This window comes from Numida meleagris, chromosome 2 (assembly GCF_002078875.1).
Source record: "Numida meleagris isolate 19003 breed g44 Domestic line chromosome 2, NumMel1.0, whole genome shotgun sequence".
Classification (NCBI taxonomy): domain Eukaryota; kingdom Metazoa; phylum Chordata; class Aves; order Galliformes; family Numididae; genus Numida; species Numida meleagris.
Genome location: NC_034410.1, coordinates 91032424 through 91051427, shown reverse-complemented (window position 1 = coordinate 91051427; position 19004 = coordinate 91032424). Strand labels below are relative to the sequence as shown.

Genomic DNA, 19004 nt, shown 5'->3' with positions numbered 1-19004 from the left:
ACACCAATAAAACTATAATTAACTTAAAGGGGCAAGGATCACTCACATTCATTTGCTTGTCTTCTCTTCCTACCCTGCTGTCATATATATATATGTACATTTATATATATTTGTTCATATATCTATTTAAACACATGTCTGTACACGGTACACTATTTCAGTACTGAGATGTAATTTAAAACAGTTTTCATTCCTACAAGAAATTCTATTTTGTTAAGAAAAATAACTCTCACAGCAATATCCAGCATTCATCCATTATTCTTGATCTGTTCAAAGAGATTGCTCATATAACAGTATGGCCATAGTCTTATTTCTATAGGCTTATCATTTGACATCTTCTAGTATCTGATACCATACTAGCCTTCTAAAATGGTAGAATATATCTCAGAGTAGACAGTTATAAATGCTGAGATGGAATCAACAGAACAACAGTTTAGCATTCTGCTTTAATTCTTTCAATGAAGAAAAATGTTAGCGTTGGCTTCTAAGGCTGAATTCTGCTTTCGGTCGCTTAAGTTAATTCCTGTATGCGATAAACTCAGCTAAGATATATATATATACATACATATATATATATCTTAGAGAGACAGACAGAGAGAGACAGACAGAGAGAGACAGACAGAGAGAGACAGACAGAGAGAGACAGACAGAGAGAGACAGACAGAGAGAGACAGANACAGAGAGAGACAGACAGAGAGAGACAGACAGAGAGAGACAGACAGAGAGAGACAGACAGAGAGAGACAGACAGAGAGAGACAGACAGAGAGAGAGATTTGATAGGTGCTGGCACAACTGGAAATAAATATTTGGCTTAAAAATCTATGCCCATCCTTCAGAAGAAAGATGGCACCTTCTACAATGACATGAAGTTTCATAAATTAGAAGAAATTTATTATATTCTGAGGTGAGCTGGAATTTAGCTCTCATATCCTCTTTTGGAGATAACTATGCCTAGAACTTTATATAAAGCAATGAGGATTTGATCCAAGGCTACCTGAAATCTATTTACTTAAGTTTATTTGGATCAGACCTATTAAGACTGGTGTAAATTTTTTAATACTGGAAATTGTTCATACAAACTGACAATCTAATACTGAATCCGATTTTATTTTAAAGAGATGAAAGTAATTTAATTGCATCTGCATACTTCTGCCAATTTTTATGGTCTTATTAGAATACATTTGCTATTGTTACTGTCATTGGGTGTAAGATCCACAGTGGCAGAAAAAAAAGACTAACAAATTGAGATCCCCAAGGAAAGAATAAAACTGATTATACAACGAACCATTATCTAATGCAAAACGTTTCAGATACATTGTTTTCTGAATTCAGTGGCGAGATTACTTTCACTGATATGTGGATCTCACTATGACAAATTAAGCAGATGGAGAAAAAAATTATAAATATTTCTGGTTATTTCATTTGCTGTGATCTCAGACATTACTCCTACCAACAGTAGATGAGAAATTGTCCCTTCAGAAGCAAAGAAATGAAGAAAAAGGAGGTCGCAAACTGAAACACCATCTTCTGTCTTCATTAAGCCTTCTTCCATTGATACCAATGGAAGCTTTTGGAATGTTAATATTTCCGTAGGTACTGACACATTATTTTAGCATAATGAGGACTTTCTTGTTGAAGAGAACATTGTATCTGAAAGAAGCATAACTGCCATATCTTGTCCTTTCACATTTTTTTTGGTAAAGTTTTAATAAGATACTTTCCTCACATAATCAAATTCATATTATTTAGAAAAACAGGCTGCTAGTGCACAAGTATTAGCTTTTACTAAGCTTTGATATGTCACTACAAATGCTAATGCCATTAGAAAAAACTGATAAACCTTTACTGTACTGTGGTATATAATTAACACTCAGTCACATTACAGTTTAAATAATTGTCTTGTCATTTTCAAGGTTTCTATTGTCATCATAATAATGAAAAAGGAAATGTTGGACAAGTTTTACTATTTTTTATTTAAATTTGAAAACAACAGAAATCTTTCACTGCATATATTAAAAAAAGAAGAATGATTGTCAACTATGAATAATATATCACTTCAGTAAAATAGTCAGATTATAATCTCTTCATAGTGAATCATTTTTGATGAGTTCTGCTTTTTAATCAATCACTGAAGGTTAGGGCTGACAACATGATTGATCAGACCAGTCACAAAAAGCTTCAAACCATATCCTAGCATATCAGACTTAATATATGTGCACAGGCATTCAGTCCCTTATAACACATCAAAAAAAGAAAAAAAAAGAAAAAAAGAAAGAAAAGAAGAAAAAGCCATCATTCCACTGCCAAAAATTCTTCAGATGTGAGAGAAAATCCTCCTCTTCAACTGGTCCTAAATTTCAAATTTTGCATATTCAGATTCTAGGTTCAGTCAATTCGCTTGCAAGCACAGGACTAGGGTAAAGGGTCCTATGTCTTCCCCCACTGCTTACTGACCATTTACAACATTTGCTTTATTCTGCATCTTATTCAGCTTTATGTAATTAGCAGTGGAGTTTTGAGATAATACCTCCATTATTTTGGCCTAGCAAGCTCAGGTTTTTAAAGCAGATTTGCAACATTAATTATTCTTCTTCAAGGCAAAAAGATGACAAACAAAACAGCAAAAAACCCCTCATATTACTAAAAGTAATGATTTTGTCTTCTAAAGTCTTCCATCTCATTGCTTGGATTCTGAACTATTCTCTTGATAATCATAAACCAAAAAGCATTAATGATGGTTCCTGTCTGGGATGATGCTGTGCAAAGACACAACTGCATTCCTCATATTTTCCTCTCTCCTGGCACTTGAAGAATACTGCCTGTTGTTTTCCTGCACAAGTGAAGCTCTTCAGAATCCTTTAATTTTGTCCTGTTTGTTTCTTCAGACTATCTCAAGTTCTCCATAACAGACATTTATTCTAGCCACTATCACTTTCATTTTCTATCTCATTCAATGGAAAAATGATGGCAAGTGAGAACTCTTTGAGTCCCTTGGTACTGCTCTGTTTTTTAACACTGAAAGCCATAGGTAGATTTTGATTCTGCTGTTCTCTGTGGTAGATGTTTTATTAATTTCATCATTAGCTTTTTTTTTAAAATTGTATTTCCTAACAGTTATTTGGATTGAGGGCACTAAGGCTGGTTATATTTCTACACCTGAACAGAATATATTCTTGCTAACTTCACAGCATCTTTCTGCAACTGCTACTCTGGCACATGTATTATCACACCAGCTAGAAAATATTATACACACACACACTGTCTTGCAATGTCATCTGACAAAACTGTTGCAGAAAAGTGATTTTAATATTTTAACATAGGTAAACAACATTTTCTACTTCTTTAAACAGGATTTGTCCTTCTTGTTCCAGGGAGAAAGAAGGAGAAATCTTTTAATATGTCAGCAAAACGTGCAGGATTTCTCATTCATAATATTATTTGCATACTAGCAAGCTTCAGAGTTTTCCAGAGATAGAGCCCATCTGAAGCCATTAACAATGTCTCTGTTCCTTAGGTTTTTCAATCTCTAAATTCTGTTTCTCTTTAACTTTCCAGGAATTGCAATTGAAATATCCCTTAATTTTATTTAGAAAAGTTTATTCTCCTGAAGAGCAGTGAGGCACTAGAACAGGCTTCCCAAGGAGGTGATGGAGTCACCATCCCTGGAGGTGTTCAAGGAATGTTTAGATGTACTAAGGGACATGGTTTAGTGAGGAAATACTGGTGGTAGGTAGACTGTAGGACTGGATGATCTTAGAGGTCTTTTCCAACCTTGATGATTCTATAATTCTATAATTTTAGTGTGCTGGTAAAGAATCCTTTAAAAATTAGGATTACGCTGGTTTATTAAAGCCAACAGTTTGAACTGTTACTCTTGTGGGTCTCATCCCAGAGCATAAGTTTCCATTTGTGAATGAGAACAGAAAATGTTTTGAGTCAGCTCCAAAGTTTGTTTCACTGCTTTCACTTCTTCCTGTGGGTACAGGAAACACATGGGCAACAACCAAGTCTCTCTCAAGACTGCATTCAATCTGGAAGTCAGGCTCCTGGAACTGAAAGCATCATCTCTGTTTTTGATTAGGTAAGTGGAATCAGGGTTCACTGTGGAAACAGCAATAAGTGATTTAAATCCTTCTTTCTAAGTATGTCAGTGTCTTGAAGGTACCTTCCTTCCACAGCAATATTTTGATGGCATGTCTGAATGATCAAGCAGTAGTGTCCTGCTCTCACTGCTCCTGCCAGGACCCTCTGCTTAAGGGCAGGCTCAGCTTGGATTTGGTTTTTTCCATGCTCACTTGGATTAACATGGCAGAGCAGTGTGTCACGCTGCTGGCCAAGTGGCTCTGACTGAGCATGGGCCCTCAGAAGCCTTGACAGGAGATTTTAGCCCATGCTGAACCTCACTGCCCTGGCCTCATCTTATTGAGCAGCCATCCTGGATCAAGTTGAGTCTGATTCTGTCACCACCACCAGTAGAACCATAACATAGAAGAGTTTGGGTTGTATGGTCTTTTAGGATCCCTTTCAATTCCACAACCCCTCTGCCATAGGTATGGACACCTTCCACTAGACCAGGTTGTGTCAAAGTCCATCCAACCTAGTCTTGAACTTTTTGGGAAACCTGTTCCAGTGCCTCACCACACTGAGTAGTTTCTTCCTAATGTCTAATCTAATATCCCTCTTTTTTTAGTTTAAAACTATTACCTTTTGTCCTCTCACTACATTCTTTGACAAACTGTCTCACCTCATCTTTTCTGTAGCCCCCCTTCAGGTATTGGAAGGCTGCACTAAGATCTCCCTTGATCCTTCTCCAAGCTCAAAACTCCCAAACTCTATCAGCCTTTCTTCACAGGAGACTGCAAAATTAGATCCTTGTTAGTAAACATTAAAGTTTCTTGAGTTCGCTCTTAAGTCTTGCATCCTGCAGAGACCCACTCTTTGCGCAGTGACAAGCTCAGTTGGCATGGCAAAATTAAGCATCAGCTTATATTTTCATTTTTTTTCTTGTGGTAGGCATACAGAATGTAGCATCAGGACTCCTTGTTTATCCACTGCTGCCAATGATATCTCCAAAGTTTTTAAACCCCAGTGCAATAAGCTTATCCAGTTCTTCTTTAGGGTTTTGTTTCACAGTGAAGGGCCAAGAATTTTGGAATGGGGAAGTTATTTTACCTTTTTACTATTCCAAAGGTAGGCACATTCTGTCAGCAGCTCTATTTTTCATTTGCCAGTCTTGCTCTATGTTGGTTGAAATCTGCTTGTACATGTACTGCAGAACCCCCAGTATTTCTGAACTCCAGATTCACAGCTATCTTACTCAACAGGAATTGTTTCCAAATGATTACACAAACCACATACTTTGCAAAAGGTAAAAAACAAGGCTTCAGTTGAAATACAACTGCCTTCTGCTGTCTTCTGAACTTCCAGAAAGCTCCAGACTGGCATTCATTTTCAGCATTCTACTTTTCGTGCTACAAGGTAATCAGTGATGACTCAGTATTTTAAGCGTGTGAAAGAAACTGAGTGTTCTCTGTCATTCAAGCTTGCTCAGGAGAGCAGCAGTGTTACATCTAAACTGTTAGGTTGAAGATCAGGCTTAGAGCTCTCAAGTTCGTACACCCCAACTGATCTCACTGAATATATGTTGAGCTCAGACTTGGCTTGAATCTGGAATTGCAAACTGTGGAAGAGACTTGCATCTTGCTAGATTGGATGAACTTAAGCCAAATGAAATTGCAAACAGCCCACAAACTGGCAAAGATTAAGAAACTAAAGATGTAAAGATCCAACTCAAAATCTGCCTGAGAAACTCTGGCCTTTTAGGCATAGATCCCAGTAACAAACTGTGCAGCCCAGAATACATGAGCATGTAGATTTAAAGACAGCTGTTGAGTTCTTACTGTTCCTAGCTGGAAAGCCTGTTTTCATAGGTGCAACCTGCCATAAATTAGAATGATGTCACTGACATTGTACTGAATATGTCATTAATTCAAGGTTAGATTAGCACAAAGGAAGCTGACTGTAAAATATGGACAATAGAATCCTGGTCCAAAAACAATATTACCATAGATCTTACTTCATACAAGAAGTTTCTAAAGTTTATCTACTAATTCCTTCCTAAATATCTCAATTTTTTTTTCAAACTTTCCCAGTATGGTGATACCATGACTATGGATGTGTGAATATAAATGCATATACACACATACACTTATACACATGTATGTACGTATGAGTATATACAGGAAAACCACAATAAAGCCCTCTAGACTTGAATTTTTTTCTTCCCCAGCTTGCTGAAGAATCTTACACCTTAATAAACACTGATTTATATGCTTTTATATTGTCCTATCTCTTCAGACAGAGAATTCTACAAGATGGGAGTGACCAGTTTCATCAAGAGATAAGCTAGTCACTTCTCTGCGTAAATACAAGATTAGTGATGTTTCTCACATTTTCCGTTGTTTTCTTGTTTGTTCGCTTGTTTTGCCTTACTTGCACTTTAAGGTTGCTAGCAGTGCTGGCTGAACAAACTTCCTTAAGCCATATAATTCACTTTCTACTGTTTGAAAGTTTCTTCCCTTATATCTAACCTGAATCTTTGTTTTTCCCCTGCAGGAGTGTGACTTATCATATCGACATAGAATCACCAAGGATTGCACAGACATCCAAGATCATCTAGTCCAACCATCCACCTTCCACCAATATTTCCCACTAAACCATGTCCTTCAGAACAACATCTAGACATTTCTTGAACACCTCCAGGGATGGCAACTCCATCACCTCCCTGGGCAGTCTGTTCCAGCACGTGACCACTCTCTCATAGAAGTAGTATTTCCTAACAGCCAACCTGAATCTCTCCTGGAGCAACTTGAAGCCATTCCTTCTCATCTTATTGCTAGTTACGTAGAAGAGGCCTACTCCCACTTCACCATAGCCTCCTTTCAGGTTGCTGTAAAGAGCAATAAGATCACCCCTGAGCCTCCTCTTCTCCAGACTAAACAATCCCAAATATTTCAGCTGCTCCCCATAAGACTTGTGCTCCATACTCCTCACCAGCTTCGTCACCCTTCTCTAGACAAACTCTAGAGCCTCAATGTCTTTCTTGTAGTGAGGGGCCCAAAACTGGACACAGTACTTGACGTGCAGCCTCACCGGGGCTGAGTACAGAGGGATGATGACTTCCCTCCTCCTGCTGGCAATGCTATTTCTGATACAAGCCAGGATGCCATTGGCCTTCTTGGACACCTGGGCACACTGATGGCTCATGTTCAGCCAAGCATCAACCAATACCCCCAGGCCCATTTTCTCTATACAGTCTTCCAGCCACTCTGCCCCAAGCCTGTAGCATTGCCTAGGGTTGTTGAGGCCAAAGTGTAGGACCCAGCACTTGATCTTGTTGAACTTCATCCCATTGGCCTCAGCCTAGCTATCCAGCCTGTCCAGATCTCTCTGTAGAGCCTTCCTATCCCCAGGCAGATCAACATTTCCTGCCAACTTGGTGTCATATGCAAATGAGATGACATATGAGCAGCCTTTCCTCCTCATTAGAGACTTAGGGATACTGTCTTGTAATACCCTTGTTCACAAAAACCTCTATGCAACATTAAATAACTTCCAGTCTTCCCTCACTTTCTATAAAATTTTCTCATTGTTCTTCCTTTCAGACAATCTTTAGCTGGTCTATACTTTATGAAATGAAGCAAAGCTAAATCCATGTACAAAAATTCACAAATAACTAATTTATTTTTTATCCTCTAATAACATCGTTTGGCATGCTTCTGTTATACACTGTGGTTACAGTTCTGTAGCTGTAAAATTAGTATTTTTAAATGAGGACTGAATTTGAGATAAATCCTGCAAATAACTAAATATGGGATTCCTAGGAGGACTTCAAATCATGTAGCACTTTAGAGTTGTATCAAGAATGTCATGATGATATTATCTGGCAAACTAAACAATCTGAAATTAAAACTGTATGGTAACTTTATCTTATTTAACTGGGCTAACTCTTCAATTATGTGTTTACCTGTTTTCTTACCTAGCAATATAATAAATATTTAACATGCAATAATTAGTCTAGTCATTTCACATCTATAGCTGTGTACTCTCGTGAAGTGGAAATTTCATCTACTTAATTGGAAACTTTTATGAATATTGAATTTTGCAAATGTAGAAAATATGAGATTGAAGTATATTCCAGAAATAATTTATCTGTAGTTTACATGCCAACCACTCAACTCCTGAACTTTCAGAGTAGAAAAATACTGACACTGAAGAATTTTTCTCTACTGGAAACCCTTCCTTCTGCTTATTCAATATTAGGTGCTGGAACAGTCAGTCAGACTTACGCAGTACAGTCTGCTTTGGGATTTCCCCCAGAAAACAAAAGCCCCCAAAGCAAATCCAGATGCAGATATTAGCGGATACATAAATTCTACGTGGTAAAACATTCCTTGTCCAATAAAAGGCAGCTAATAAAAATATGCCGAGAACTTGTCGTTAGCAGCGGAAAGTTGGAGGCATGGAGACGCTCAAACTCAGAAGAAACAGTAGCGTAGCCAGCAAAAATTAATTTGAATAATAACAGATAAGCCATGGATAAGAGGAACAGAATCCAAGAAAAGAATCGTTAATTCATTGTATCACTCTCCTGTTTGTTACAAAGACATGGTTTGCTGTGTATGGTGGGAGAGGGAAAGGAGAACGCTATATCTTTTTGTCAATGGCTCTAAAATAAAAAAAGCCTCATACACAAGAATGTTTATTCACCTTGGCTCCATATTCTCTGTTCCCAGATGAGAAACAATAATGATCTCAAGGATCCAGCAGTGTTCCCCTAACAGTCTATGTTAGATAAGATTGCCTCCCACTTAACTGAGCAAACTGATGCTTTAAAAGAATGATCAAAGTTAAAGATGAATTTAAGAAAATTACTTATGGCACAAAAAGCACATTAATGCTGCCCACATCATTATTTATAGAGAATGAAGGTTGTTTTGATTGAGGTGATAAATTACCTCTCTACAGCAGACGACAAAAAACAGTTTACAGGTTCAAAATGTAAAGTTATTAAACAAGATCTGTCTGTACTAAGCAATGCACAGCATATTAGAAAAGTCAATTTCTTAAATTAAGTGGCAAATAAGCAAGTGGATCAAGGACTGACCTTGGATCGGGGTGGTGCTCGGATGTACCATTTACAGTCTACTGCTTCAGTTTCAGAAGCTTTTCCTTCTTTGACAATTTGTACAGATTCCACAATTCCTTCAGGTCCTCCCATTTCAAACTCACAAACTAAATAACAAAATACCAGAAAAATGAATCCTGAACAGCAAACAAAAATATTTTCTACAGCAGAGCACAAAGGCCTCCAAAACTTAGGAAAAAACAACATACCAACCTGGCAATGGTTTCAGAACTCCAAGGTCCTTAAAATCTGGATCTTAAAAATTGAGAAAGAGAAAATTAGTTTTGTTCAATATCTTGGCTGTAATGCTAACGTGCTAAAACTTAACTGCAGTGATACAGTTACACATACATTTAGGATCATGACTTGCTTATAGAAGAGGTTTAAAAACTATGGCAACATAGTAATTATTAATGCAGAAAGTATTGATACTATTGTGCAAAGTTCTTATTTTATTCCTACTTTAGTCACAATTTCCTCTGTCTCACTCTCTCTTCCATGAGACAGAGTTAAAAAAAAATTCTGTATATCCTGGCAAGCAAGAACATTACACAACTAACCAAGATATTTTAATACATCAGTCTAATGAAAGAGGATATATTTCCAAATCCTTTCAGAATCCCTGTGCCTATTCTGCGTTTTCAGCGTGATTGTAACACCCAACTTAATTTGATTCTGTGTTTATGAATACTCTACCATTCATATCAACAGCAAAGATTCTCTTTCTCAGAGGCACCCACTTGGTATTCCATGAATAAATACAATAAGAAAATTTATCATGGAATTCATCGCATTAAAGGTCTAATATGCCTGTTTTATTTTATCTGATAAGCGTGATAATATTTACTGTCTGAGATAATTTATATCAGGCCTTTACAGCCAGACAACACTTCAATGAAAATAGTTTGATCATAGATTTATGCCTCAATAAACAGGTATCTATAGACAAGTAGCATTTCACAGGATTTTTCCAGTTTGAAGATATTGTCCAGAACCAGAAATGTGAAAGGGGCTAAATTATTTCAAAGGACAACTATCTCTTCAGCACAGACTAGTCTGTAGTTCTCTCTCTTGTGCTATTGTTCTACCTAACATGAATATTCAGTACTGTTTTCCTCATCTTCAGGGGAAATAAAACAAGAAATAATTTCACTGTTCTTTACTCTTTTTTTCTGGAAAATTTGATAGGATCTAGTCTTCCAAAATCAATTATAAACATCTGCATACAAACACTCTGCATCAAGATTCTCCTGGCCAAATTCTACTCAGACCTCTGAAGGACTGCACAAAAGGAAAACCAAAGTAGAGTCTGAGCCAGAATTCATTACTGCTTTGAGATTGACTCAATGTATCAAAAGTTGTATAAACAAGGAGGAGAAAATCTGGTAGTAAGAAATGTATCATATGGGGAGAAAAATCAAAACAACAACCACCAAAAAAACCCCTGCTGTTCCTCTCTATCCTTTGTCTATACGGTAAGAGTTATAATATGAAAAATGAAGTCTAGGCTGTATAAGCAAGAACAGCCATTTCAATCAGAACAGTGAGTATATGTTGTTAGAACTGGAGTTGTAAAATCACCTTTTCAAACTGTCTTATTATAATCAGGTTGCCATTGTTCTTCCAGTTTTCTATTACAGTGGCACAATATAAATCTTGATTAAATACTCATGAACTTAAGAGACTGGAAATATAATTGAGTAGGCAATTAGTATTAATTGTTAAGTAGTTTTATAGATCAGCACATAGATATGATAACAACAGAAAATTTAATTAAACATTTCAGTTAATGTACTCAGATGTTGATATCTACTGCTGAAAGCAAGACACTTAACGGAAATATACTTTAACTACTAATTCAAATTAACATCCAAACCATGTTTTCTGAGTTTAAAAGGATTGGTCTGCAAACACTCCAACACCACATTTACAGAGTACAGAGGAGGAAAAAGGAAGAAAAAGATTTTGATAGGACTTCTCTCATCTGAAGGGATTTACATAGAAAGGAGTCATGGTAGCAAGAATCCAAGTGTCTTACTGCATCAGCTGACCACAGTCAAAATAGGTGGAGGGTGCTGGAGACAGACTGCATGTCAGAAAGAGAACGTGAAAAACTTTTTGCTCTTAATGTCTCCAAGTCTGCTCACATCCTATAATAAACACACATTAACCTTCTGCCAAGTTGTGCAGCACAGACAGCTTGGAAAACTTGGGATGCAGGAAACAGACCTGGCTCATTATTGTAGCGCTTTGGGAGGCAAGTCCAAGAGAAAATGTGTCTGTTCAGTCATGCCCCCTAGGTAGTTGATAATGCTTTGTGTTAGAAGGCTTCTAAGTCCAGTTTTGGTAGTTCATGACAGAAGTAGAGAGTCAAGTTATCTGCTCTCCATGAATATTAATATTTTGGTACTAAAATAATCATATTTTTCAAAACAATAGTAAAGAGAAGATAAAAAGAATTCATACATGTTTATTAAAAACAACTTCATCTTCTAGATGTAAAAGTTATTCTACCTACTGTTTCAGTGTTTATCAATTTTCAAAGTGTCTTTCTTGAGTAAACTTAATAAGGCTGAAGTGTAATCCAGACCATATATTTTAGTGCATAAAAAAAACCCCTGAGTTATATCTTCTCATTTCTTAGCAATACAGTTATTACAAAGTCACACCAAAGTACAAGATCTGTTAAAATTCTAGAGATATGTTAGATCTTGAATTGGACAGGCTGTGAAAAATTATCTTTCTGCAGCTTAAGAGTGAGAGTGAAATAAAGTGTGTGACACCTGAAGCAATATATTAATAGTATATTGGCCAATACAACAGACGGGAAGTAAGGCATTATGAGAGATCCTGAAATTTCAACGATGTTGAAGCATACTTACCCAGCAAAATTTTGTTTTTAAAATAATCTACGATTAAATAGATGGTACTTTAGCAGCTCTTCTGTATGCAATTAAATTAAATTGTTATTATCTGTCTGGCTGAGTCAGAACTCTTTTAATGACATCTAAACACTGACTGACTAGATCTTCTGATAGCCAGGTAGTCATTTCTTTTGCAACTAATGAAAATCAAGTTCCATTAGGGAATATTCCCAAGTCAGAAAAAAATAGCTCTGAAAAACAAGATTGATCACCTACAACTAGAGAGAAAAATAAGCAATAAGTCTTGAGAGAACTGCAATACATGGACTTTGTTTTATTTTTTATGGGGAACTCTCTCATTAACTAAAACATGAGAAACATGGTATTTACGTAAGAAATGTAAAAATGCATAAAGGCTATGTTAATAGAAGACCTTGCAGCCAAAATAAATCCTATGATTCTTGGATATTGACTGTCTCCTTTAAAAACAAACAAGCAAACAAAAACAAAAAAAGGGGTATTGAAAAATTTCCTTTGGTGATATATTACTATCAATTTCATAAATAGATTCCTGTTTCATTAACACAAGCTTTACTGTAAAGTCCCTGTAAAGCACAGAATTTAAAAAAATATTATGAGAAAAAAATATGTACCAGGTTATATAGAGTTACTGGCAAACAAGCAGAATGAGATAATTCAGAGTAGTCCAAGGAGAAAATGATGATATCTGTAGGTTTTCTTCACCTGTAAAAATGGGTTGGATAAGGAGACAGTAGTGGCTGAATAGATGGGGCCAGAGGTTCATGATCAGTAGCACAAGGTCTAGTTAGAGAAAATTAACTAGTGGTGTACTACAAGGGTACATACTGGCTGCAGTTCTGCTCAATATCTTCATTAATGATCCAGATGATGCAGCAGAACATACCCTCAGCAAGTTCACAGAGAACAAAAAACTGGGGGTGGTAGACACACCAGAGGGTCTTACTGCCATCTTAAGGAATCCTGACAAGTTGGGAAAACAGACTAGCAGGAAGCTTGTGATGCCCAAATACAAAGCCCTGCACTCAGGGAGGAACAACCCCAGGCAGCAGGACATGCTGGGAGCCACCCAACTGGTAAGCAGATCTGCAGAAAAGGACCTGAGGATTCCAATGGACACCAAGTGTAACGTGAGCCAGCAACATTCCCTTGCTGCTCAGAAGGCTAACAGGACCTGGGCTGTGTTAAGCAAAGTATTACCAACAGGTGATCCTTCCCTCTACTCAGCATTGGTGAGGCCTCATCTAGAGTACTGTGTCCACTGTGGTGGAATTTCCTTTGAATCATGGCACAATTAAATTGGCATTTCTTAGAATATCTTAGATCTAGAATCCATCTAATTTCACAGAATAATTTCTATCTGAATAAAGTATACATGCTGAAGAATATGAACAATTAATGTATGGTTAGAAGTCAAGATGAAGGACATGTGAGCCACAAAATTCTAGTGCATGTATGAGACCTATTTTGACATTAACTTGAGATTTTTTTCTATAAATTAGAAATGAAGGAATTATTTGATTAAACTATGCAGTATAGACAATTGATTTTTGGAACAAACATGTTTATGTTTTTCTATACAGAAAAATACATTTTTATGTGTAAGCAAAAATCGCAACATGTAGAAGCTATATTTGCTAATGATAAAAAATGCTTATGTTCAATTTCATCTATTGAACAGACAACTATAGATATATCTTTTCATTTTCCTGATTTGAATAACTAGGAACAGTCATTCAAGTTTCAGTCTATGAATATATACCGTATGCTAGTGCATGCACATCTTTCTCTACCACAGAATTTATCAGAGAACTGATTTCACATGTAAATACTCATGGAAAAGTAAACAGAATTGCAATATTCAGCAAACCATCTTATTATTTTCAAGTGTATGAAATTAGGTATCTTCTACAGTTATTTATGGGAGCCTACACCAGTCCTGCATTCTCAAAGGGTGAACAATAATACTTCCCTGTAAAAGCAGAGCTTGCAGAACTCTGTACCAAACAGCAGGATTTTTTCATGGTTTCCTCCTAGCATTTGATGATATAACAAGCAGACAGGAAGACAACAACCAAAATTTTTTTAAAGCATGAAAATGTGTGAAAGAATCACAAAAACTATTCTAAAACAGAGGGGGAAAGGGTTCTAGAAGTCAATATTTTGTGAAGTGTATGAGCAAGGGGACTTTGCTATTCTGCTGGAAGAGCAAGGGAAAATACTAAGCAACAAAGAAGTCATAAGTGAAGTAGATGCACAAAAATATAGGAATTACTGTCTTGTTAGCCAAAAGAAAATTTGTTCAATGAATCTCTTCAGCTCTGTAAAAAAACTGAAACTTCAATAAATATTTCTATATCTGTACAACAGGATCTTCAAATAAAAACATAGTTTACTAGGCACCCTGAAAAACAGTTCTAAAATAATTATAGCTAGCAAAAGCACACACTATATTTGGACTTGTTTTTTTTATGTACTGACTTTTAAGGAAAGCATTGTGAGAAACAACAGATATTTTTGAGGCTACATGTAGAACAATGCCTTCCAAATTATTCACATCTCAGCACAGTCACAAAAGAACTTAACTGCAGTAAGTGCAAACAGAAGTGACTACAACTCAGCATTTCACCTTGACATTCTAGATCACAGGAAGACAAGTCAGTGATCATGGTTTAACTCAGCAGCAGCCCAACACCACACAGTCATTCTTTCACTTACCCATTGACCAATGCCCCCATCAGCAACCAACATCCAACAGTCCTCCAAGTAGCACCTGCCTCCTAGCCCACTCCCCTATATCTTTATAGCCTTCCACATGTCACAGGGTGTGGAATAACCCCATGGCAATCCAGGCCACCTGTTGTGGCTCCACCCCACCCTCTACTGCTGTACCATAATGGCTGTGGCTCTTCTCCATTGAGTAGTCCTGTCCTGGGTGTGTTCCCATTGTTCATCACCAGCTAAGACACTGGTTATGCTATTAATGCTGTTTCAGATGAAACCAGCGCATAACTGAAGTGAATGCCCTAAAGAAGTTTGAGAAACTCTGTTTTTGAAGATGCAGTTCTACAAGGAGGCACTACTCTGCCTTGTGCTTGTTGATCAGTGTCACAGTAAAGTAGACAGCTACTATTTTTCTTAGGAAGAAATTTTATAAATAAATGATGCAAGTAGTAGGGAAAGTAAAATCATATTAAGAAAAAAACAACAACAGCACAGAAATACACAGTCTACTTCAGCTACTTTAACCAGATTTCATATAGTATTGCTGAAATAACAACGCCTGCTTTCCAGAAGTTGGATTTCTAATTATTATAATTTTTTAAATTATTTAATTCTTTAATTCTGTCACATTTACTGTTCTCAGCTCATTCACAATCAAATTATTGGTATGCTGTAATTGGTACATTACACCAATGTACAACCTGCACAGCTGTGGTGACATCAGTGAGATGAGATATACTGCATATGTTAGCAAGAGACAGACATTTGTATACCAAAAGTTAATACTTGTTTCTTTGATATCATTTTGGAGATGTAAAGGCAGTGTCATCAGAAAAAGAAAATCCAATCTTAGCTAAATCTTAAGCTTGGTAAAACTGTGCAGACTAGAAGTGGCTTGAATGAACTCCACTGGAACAGGATACATGAATGCAGAAGTTGTGTCTAGATTTCTCTTTATGTACACAGTGTCAGACTTTGGGATCTCAGCCTGTTTCTGTCCTACTCTGTCACCTCTTTAGAGTAAGTTATTTCTCCAATATAAATTTTGTATGAGCAAGAATCATGCCATTCTGAAGTACATCCTCAAACAGTGTTTGGACTATTTGATATTTGCACCTAAATCCCAAAAGTGAGAAGTACTTCTTGGTACTGCAATATAGACTTAGAAAGGAGAGAGAATGGACAACAATTACTTACTGCTTAGTGGAAACATCAAGTATGGGGGCCTTGATGACTTGGGTGGGATTGTTTGGCAGATAATTATTATTATGTTAAATATTTGTATTAAATACAGGATGTCCCAATTAGGAATCAGACTGCCTTCATGCAGCACAGTGTATCTAGAAACATGGGAAAAAGATCATCCTATGAGAAATGTCTGAGAGTCTGCACATACCTTTGTCTGCCAGTTGCCCAGAAATGTGTGAAAAAAGACTGAACGAGCTCAGAAGCCCATTCTACCTAAGAACTGCAGCCAAGCAATCTCTGCTGTGACAGTGCTGTTGATCTGGCTGCCAGGACTGGCTGTCAATCATCAAGGGCAGTATTGCATATGTGTCCCCAAAGATAATATCCTAGTGGTTTCTTGTGATTGACTAATGGTGCCTGAACCTCACTAGGGAGAAAGATGTGCAACATAAAAGTGCTACAGAGCCTTTCCAGAGTGATGCTGAATACTAAGCTTGGCCTAGTTATGTAATTTCAATATAATATTACTAAGGCTCAGGATTTGTCTTATTGGTTTGTTAGAGATGACTGGTAGCCTAGTCCAAGGAAATCATACTTTCAGTTCACTGTAGAAGTATAGGGGAAAATGAGTCAGTGGGTTTAGCCACAACTGGTTGCTAGGCATTCTTCAGATTGAATCAATTTACACATGGTTTTTGTTTGCTACCATTACTTGAAAACTCACACTGTCTTTTCAGAGAGACTGTTCATGATATACCAACCCATAGAGTGGATTTACCAGGATGGAAGATGTATGGGAATAATTTGTATGGCCATACAAAGTAACTGCTGTGATTTTATTGTAGTGAAAAGGCTTTCTCTTACTTGTATTCTGAATTTAATATTTATTTTTTAAAAATTAACCAGAACATTCAATAGAATTCCCAATTCTTTTGAAGAGCTACATATTTTTCAGCTATTATATTCAACAGAAATATATTAATTGTGCTAGTTCAAGTAGTACTGAATAACCCATAGCTGACCACACACTAAAACATATTTCCAATACAAATAGAAATGGCAGGATAGTGTTTACATCAACTGACATCCCTTTGCTGTAGCTGGAAATGTTATGTAGGCTATATCATCATCCTGAAGACAACTTCATTATACATGGGAAATGCAAGTATCTCCTCTAATTCCCACGTGTGAACAGTTGGTCTTCCATGTTAAGAGCAGATGTCTTGCCATTTTCAAATATTTTTCTCTTACCACCTAGCAAAAAACCAGGTATACTCTTCTAAAGTGAATAACCTTATGAGAAAAGAAATCTAGCTGTATTTGCAAAAACAACTGATTGCTTAATCATCTGTCTGCATTAAGATACTAGAAAGATGAAACAGACTTAACACTTTTGAAGATGTGATCCTTAGAGTGTAAAGAAGTGAAATAATCATAGAGAAAGAGCCTATCATTATTTTAGTCTGCAGCTGCTAGACTCTTGAAAGTTAATGGATGAAGTGTATTGTAGAGCTATAGGATGTTTTTAAAATGTATTCAGTATCCAGAGCAGAAATCTGTAGATGTTTAGCACCAGAGGGAGAATTCTAGATTTTCACCCCACTTCACTGTAGCCTGAATGCACTGTTTCTAAAGGAAGAAAATAAGTAATAAAACTAAACCAGATCATTAACTCCAATTGCTATTACATGTGCCTACTACAAGAGCAGCTTAAATATTCACTTTCAGTAAACAAGAAGAGGAGCTGTGAAAGACCTATAACATGAGGAATTGTTGAGTGCAACAGCAAGTCAATGAAACATCTGCAGGGAAAAGAAGTCACCTGTCCTGTCCTTCCAGCATGGATAGCCCTATAACTCCCAGTCATATCGGTTTTCTTTTTCTTTCTGCTAGTTTTTGGAGTTCTCTTGGTTAGAAATCATGTTCCTTCAGAGTGCGCTGAGCTGCTGACCACAGCAGTTTTCTCAAATGTACACAGCCCTCTCTACAGCCTATGGAGATGGGTTTATATCAGTTTGAGATGTAGACTATACTGTGGACCTGCTTTGGAGATACTCTGACTTGCACTCTCTTTTTTTTCTTCACCTTTTAACAGCAGGGGGTAGAAGTTTTCTTTATGGGGAAGAGTTTCAATATATTCCAGTACTCAGAAGACTGACTCAATCTTTTGAATTGCAAATTCCTACATAAATTACATAAATAGTTATGGATTTTATATTTCATTATACAGGATAAAATCAAGATATAAAAAGGATACACATAAGGTAAAAGAAGAGAGCAATAACCCTCCCCACTTCCAGATGGAACTTCTGAGATTTTGGGACAAAAACACTTAGTCAAGGTAAGTTCAAGCCCCAAACGGACTCTGCTTGGCCCTTTGATCAGGTGGCAGATGCAATAGAAGAATGTAGGAAAGGTCATCCTGGTTCCTGAAGCACTTAAGGAAGAATCCGAAAACATAAAAGAATGAAGGAGGAGAGAGATACGTGCAGATTGTGAATTCATGGTTTACCTAAGGATTTAAAGCTAGGTTTTTGCCTTACAGTTCCATTGCTTCCTGTTGGTTACAACTTCAAGAGAGTAACATTTCCTTTTCTTTGAGTAGATAATTTTGCTCCAACATCAGGCAATTAAAAGTGCCAAAGTAAAATCAAACCACAATTAATTGCACATACTGATATAGCATAGACAATCTGTTAGAAACAAGACACCAGGTCATCTGGGACTTCTATTATTTTGATGAGGAAATCACTACCATATCTATGCGTATGACTAAAATAAACATTATTCACACTAATCCTAGCCCCAAATGATTTCCACTTAAATTAAACACTTAAAAATGCTGTTAATCAGTAGCAGTAAGATATATTTTGTTACATACACACATGAAAAAATCAACAGGATGATAAATTCCAAATCAGAGGGTCTTCAACTTTTCAAACTTTTTCTTTAAACAAGAACATTGTAATCAATTGACAGTTATTTTATGTATCGTTCATGC

At 36.7% G+C, this 19004-nt stretch overlaps 1 protein-coding gene across 3 annotated transcripts in view; it reads right to left on the bottom strand.

Moving 5' to 3' along the window:
• The window catches only part of NETO1 (neuropilin and tolloid like 1), a gene marked incomplete at its 5' end in the record, with an annotated part of 59711 nt that overhangs the window by 20993 nt on the left and 19714 nt on the right, over positions 1–19004 (bottom strand). For 2 of the 3 annotated variants that reach the window (XM_021388953.1, XM_021388955.1), the window contains 2 exon segments: positions 9168–9325; positions 9402–9443. In XM_021388953.1, coding sequence (XP_021244628.1) covers positions 9168–9325; positions 9402–9443 — 200 coding nt within the window. 3 annotated transcript variants of the gene reach the window in all.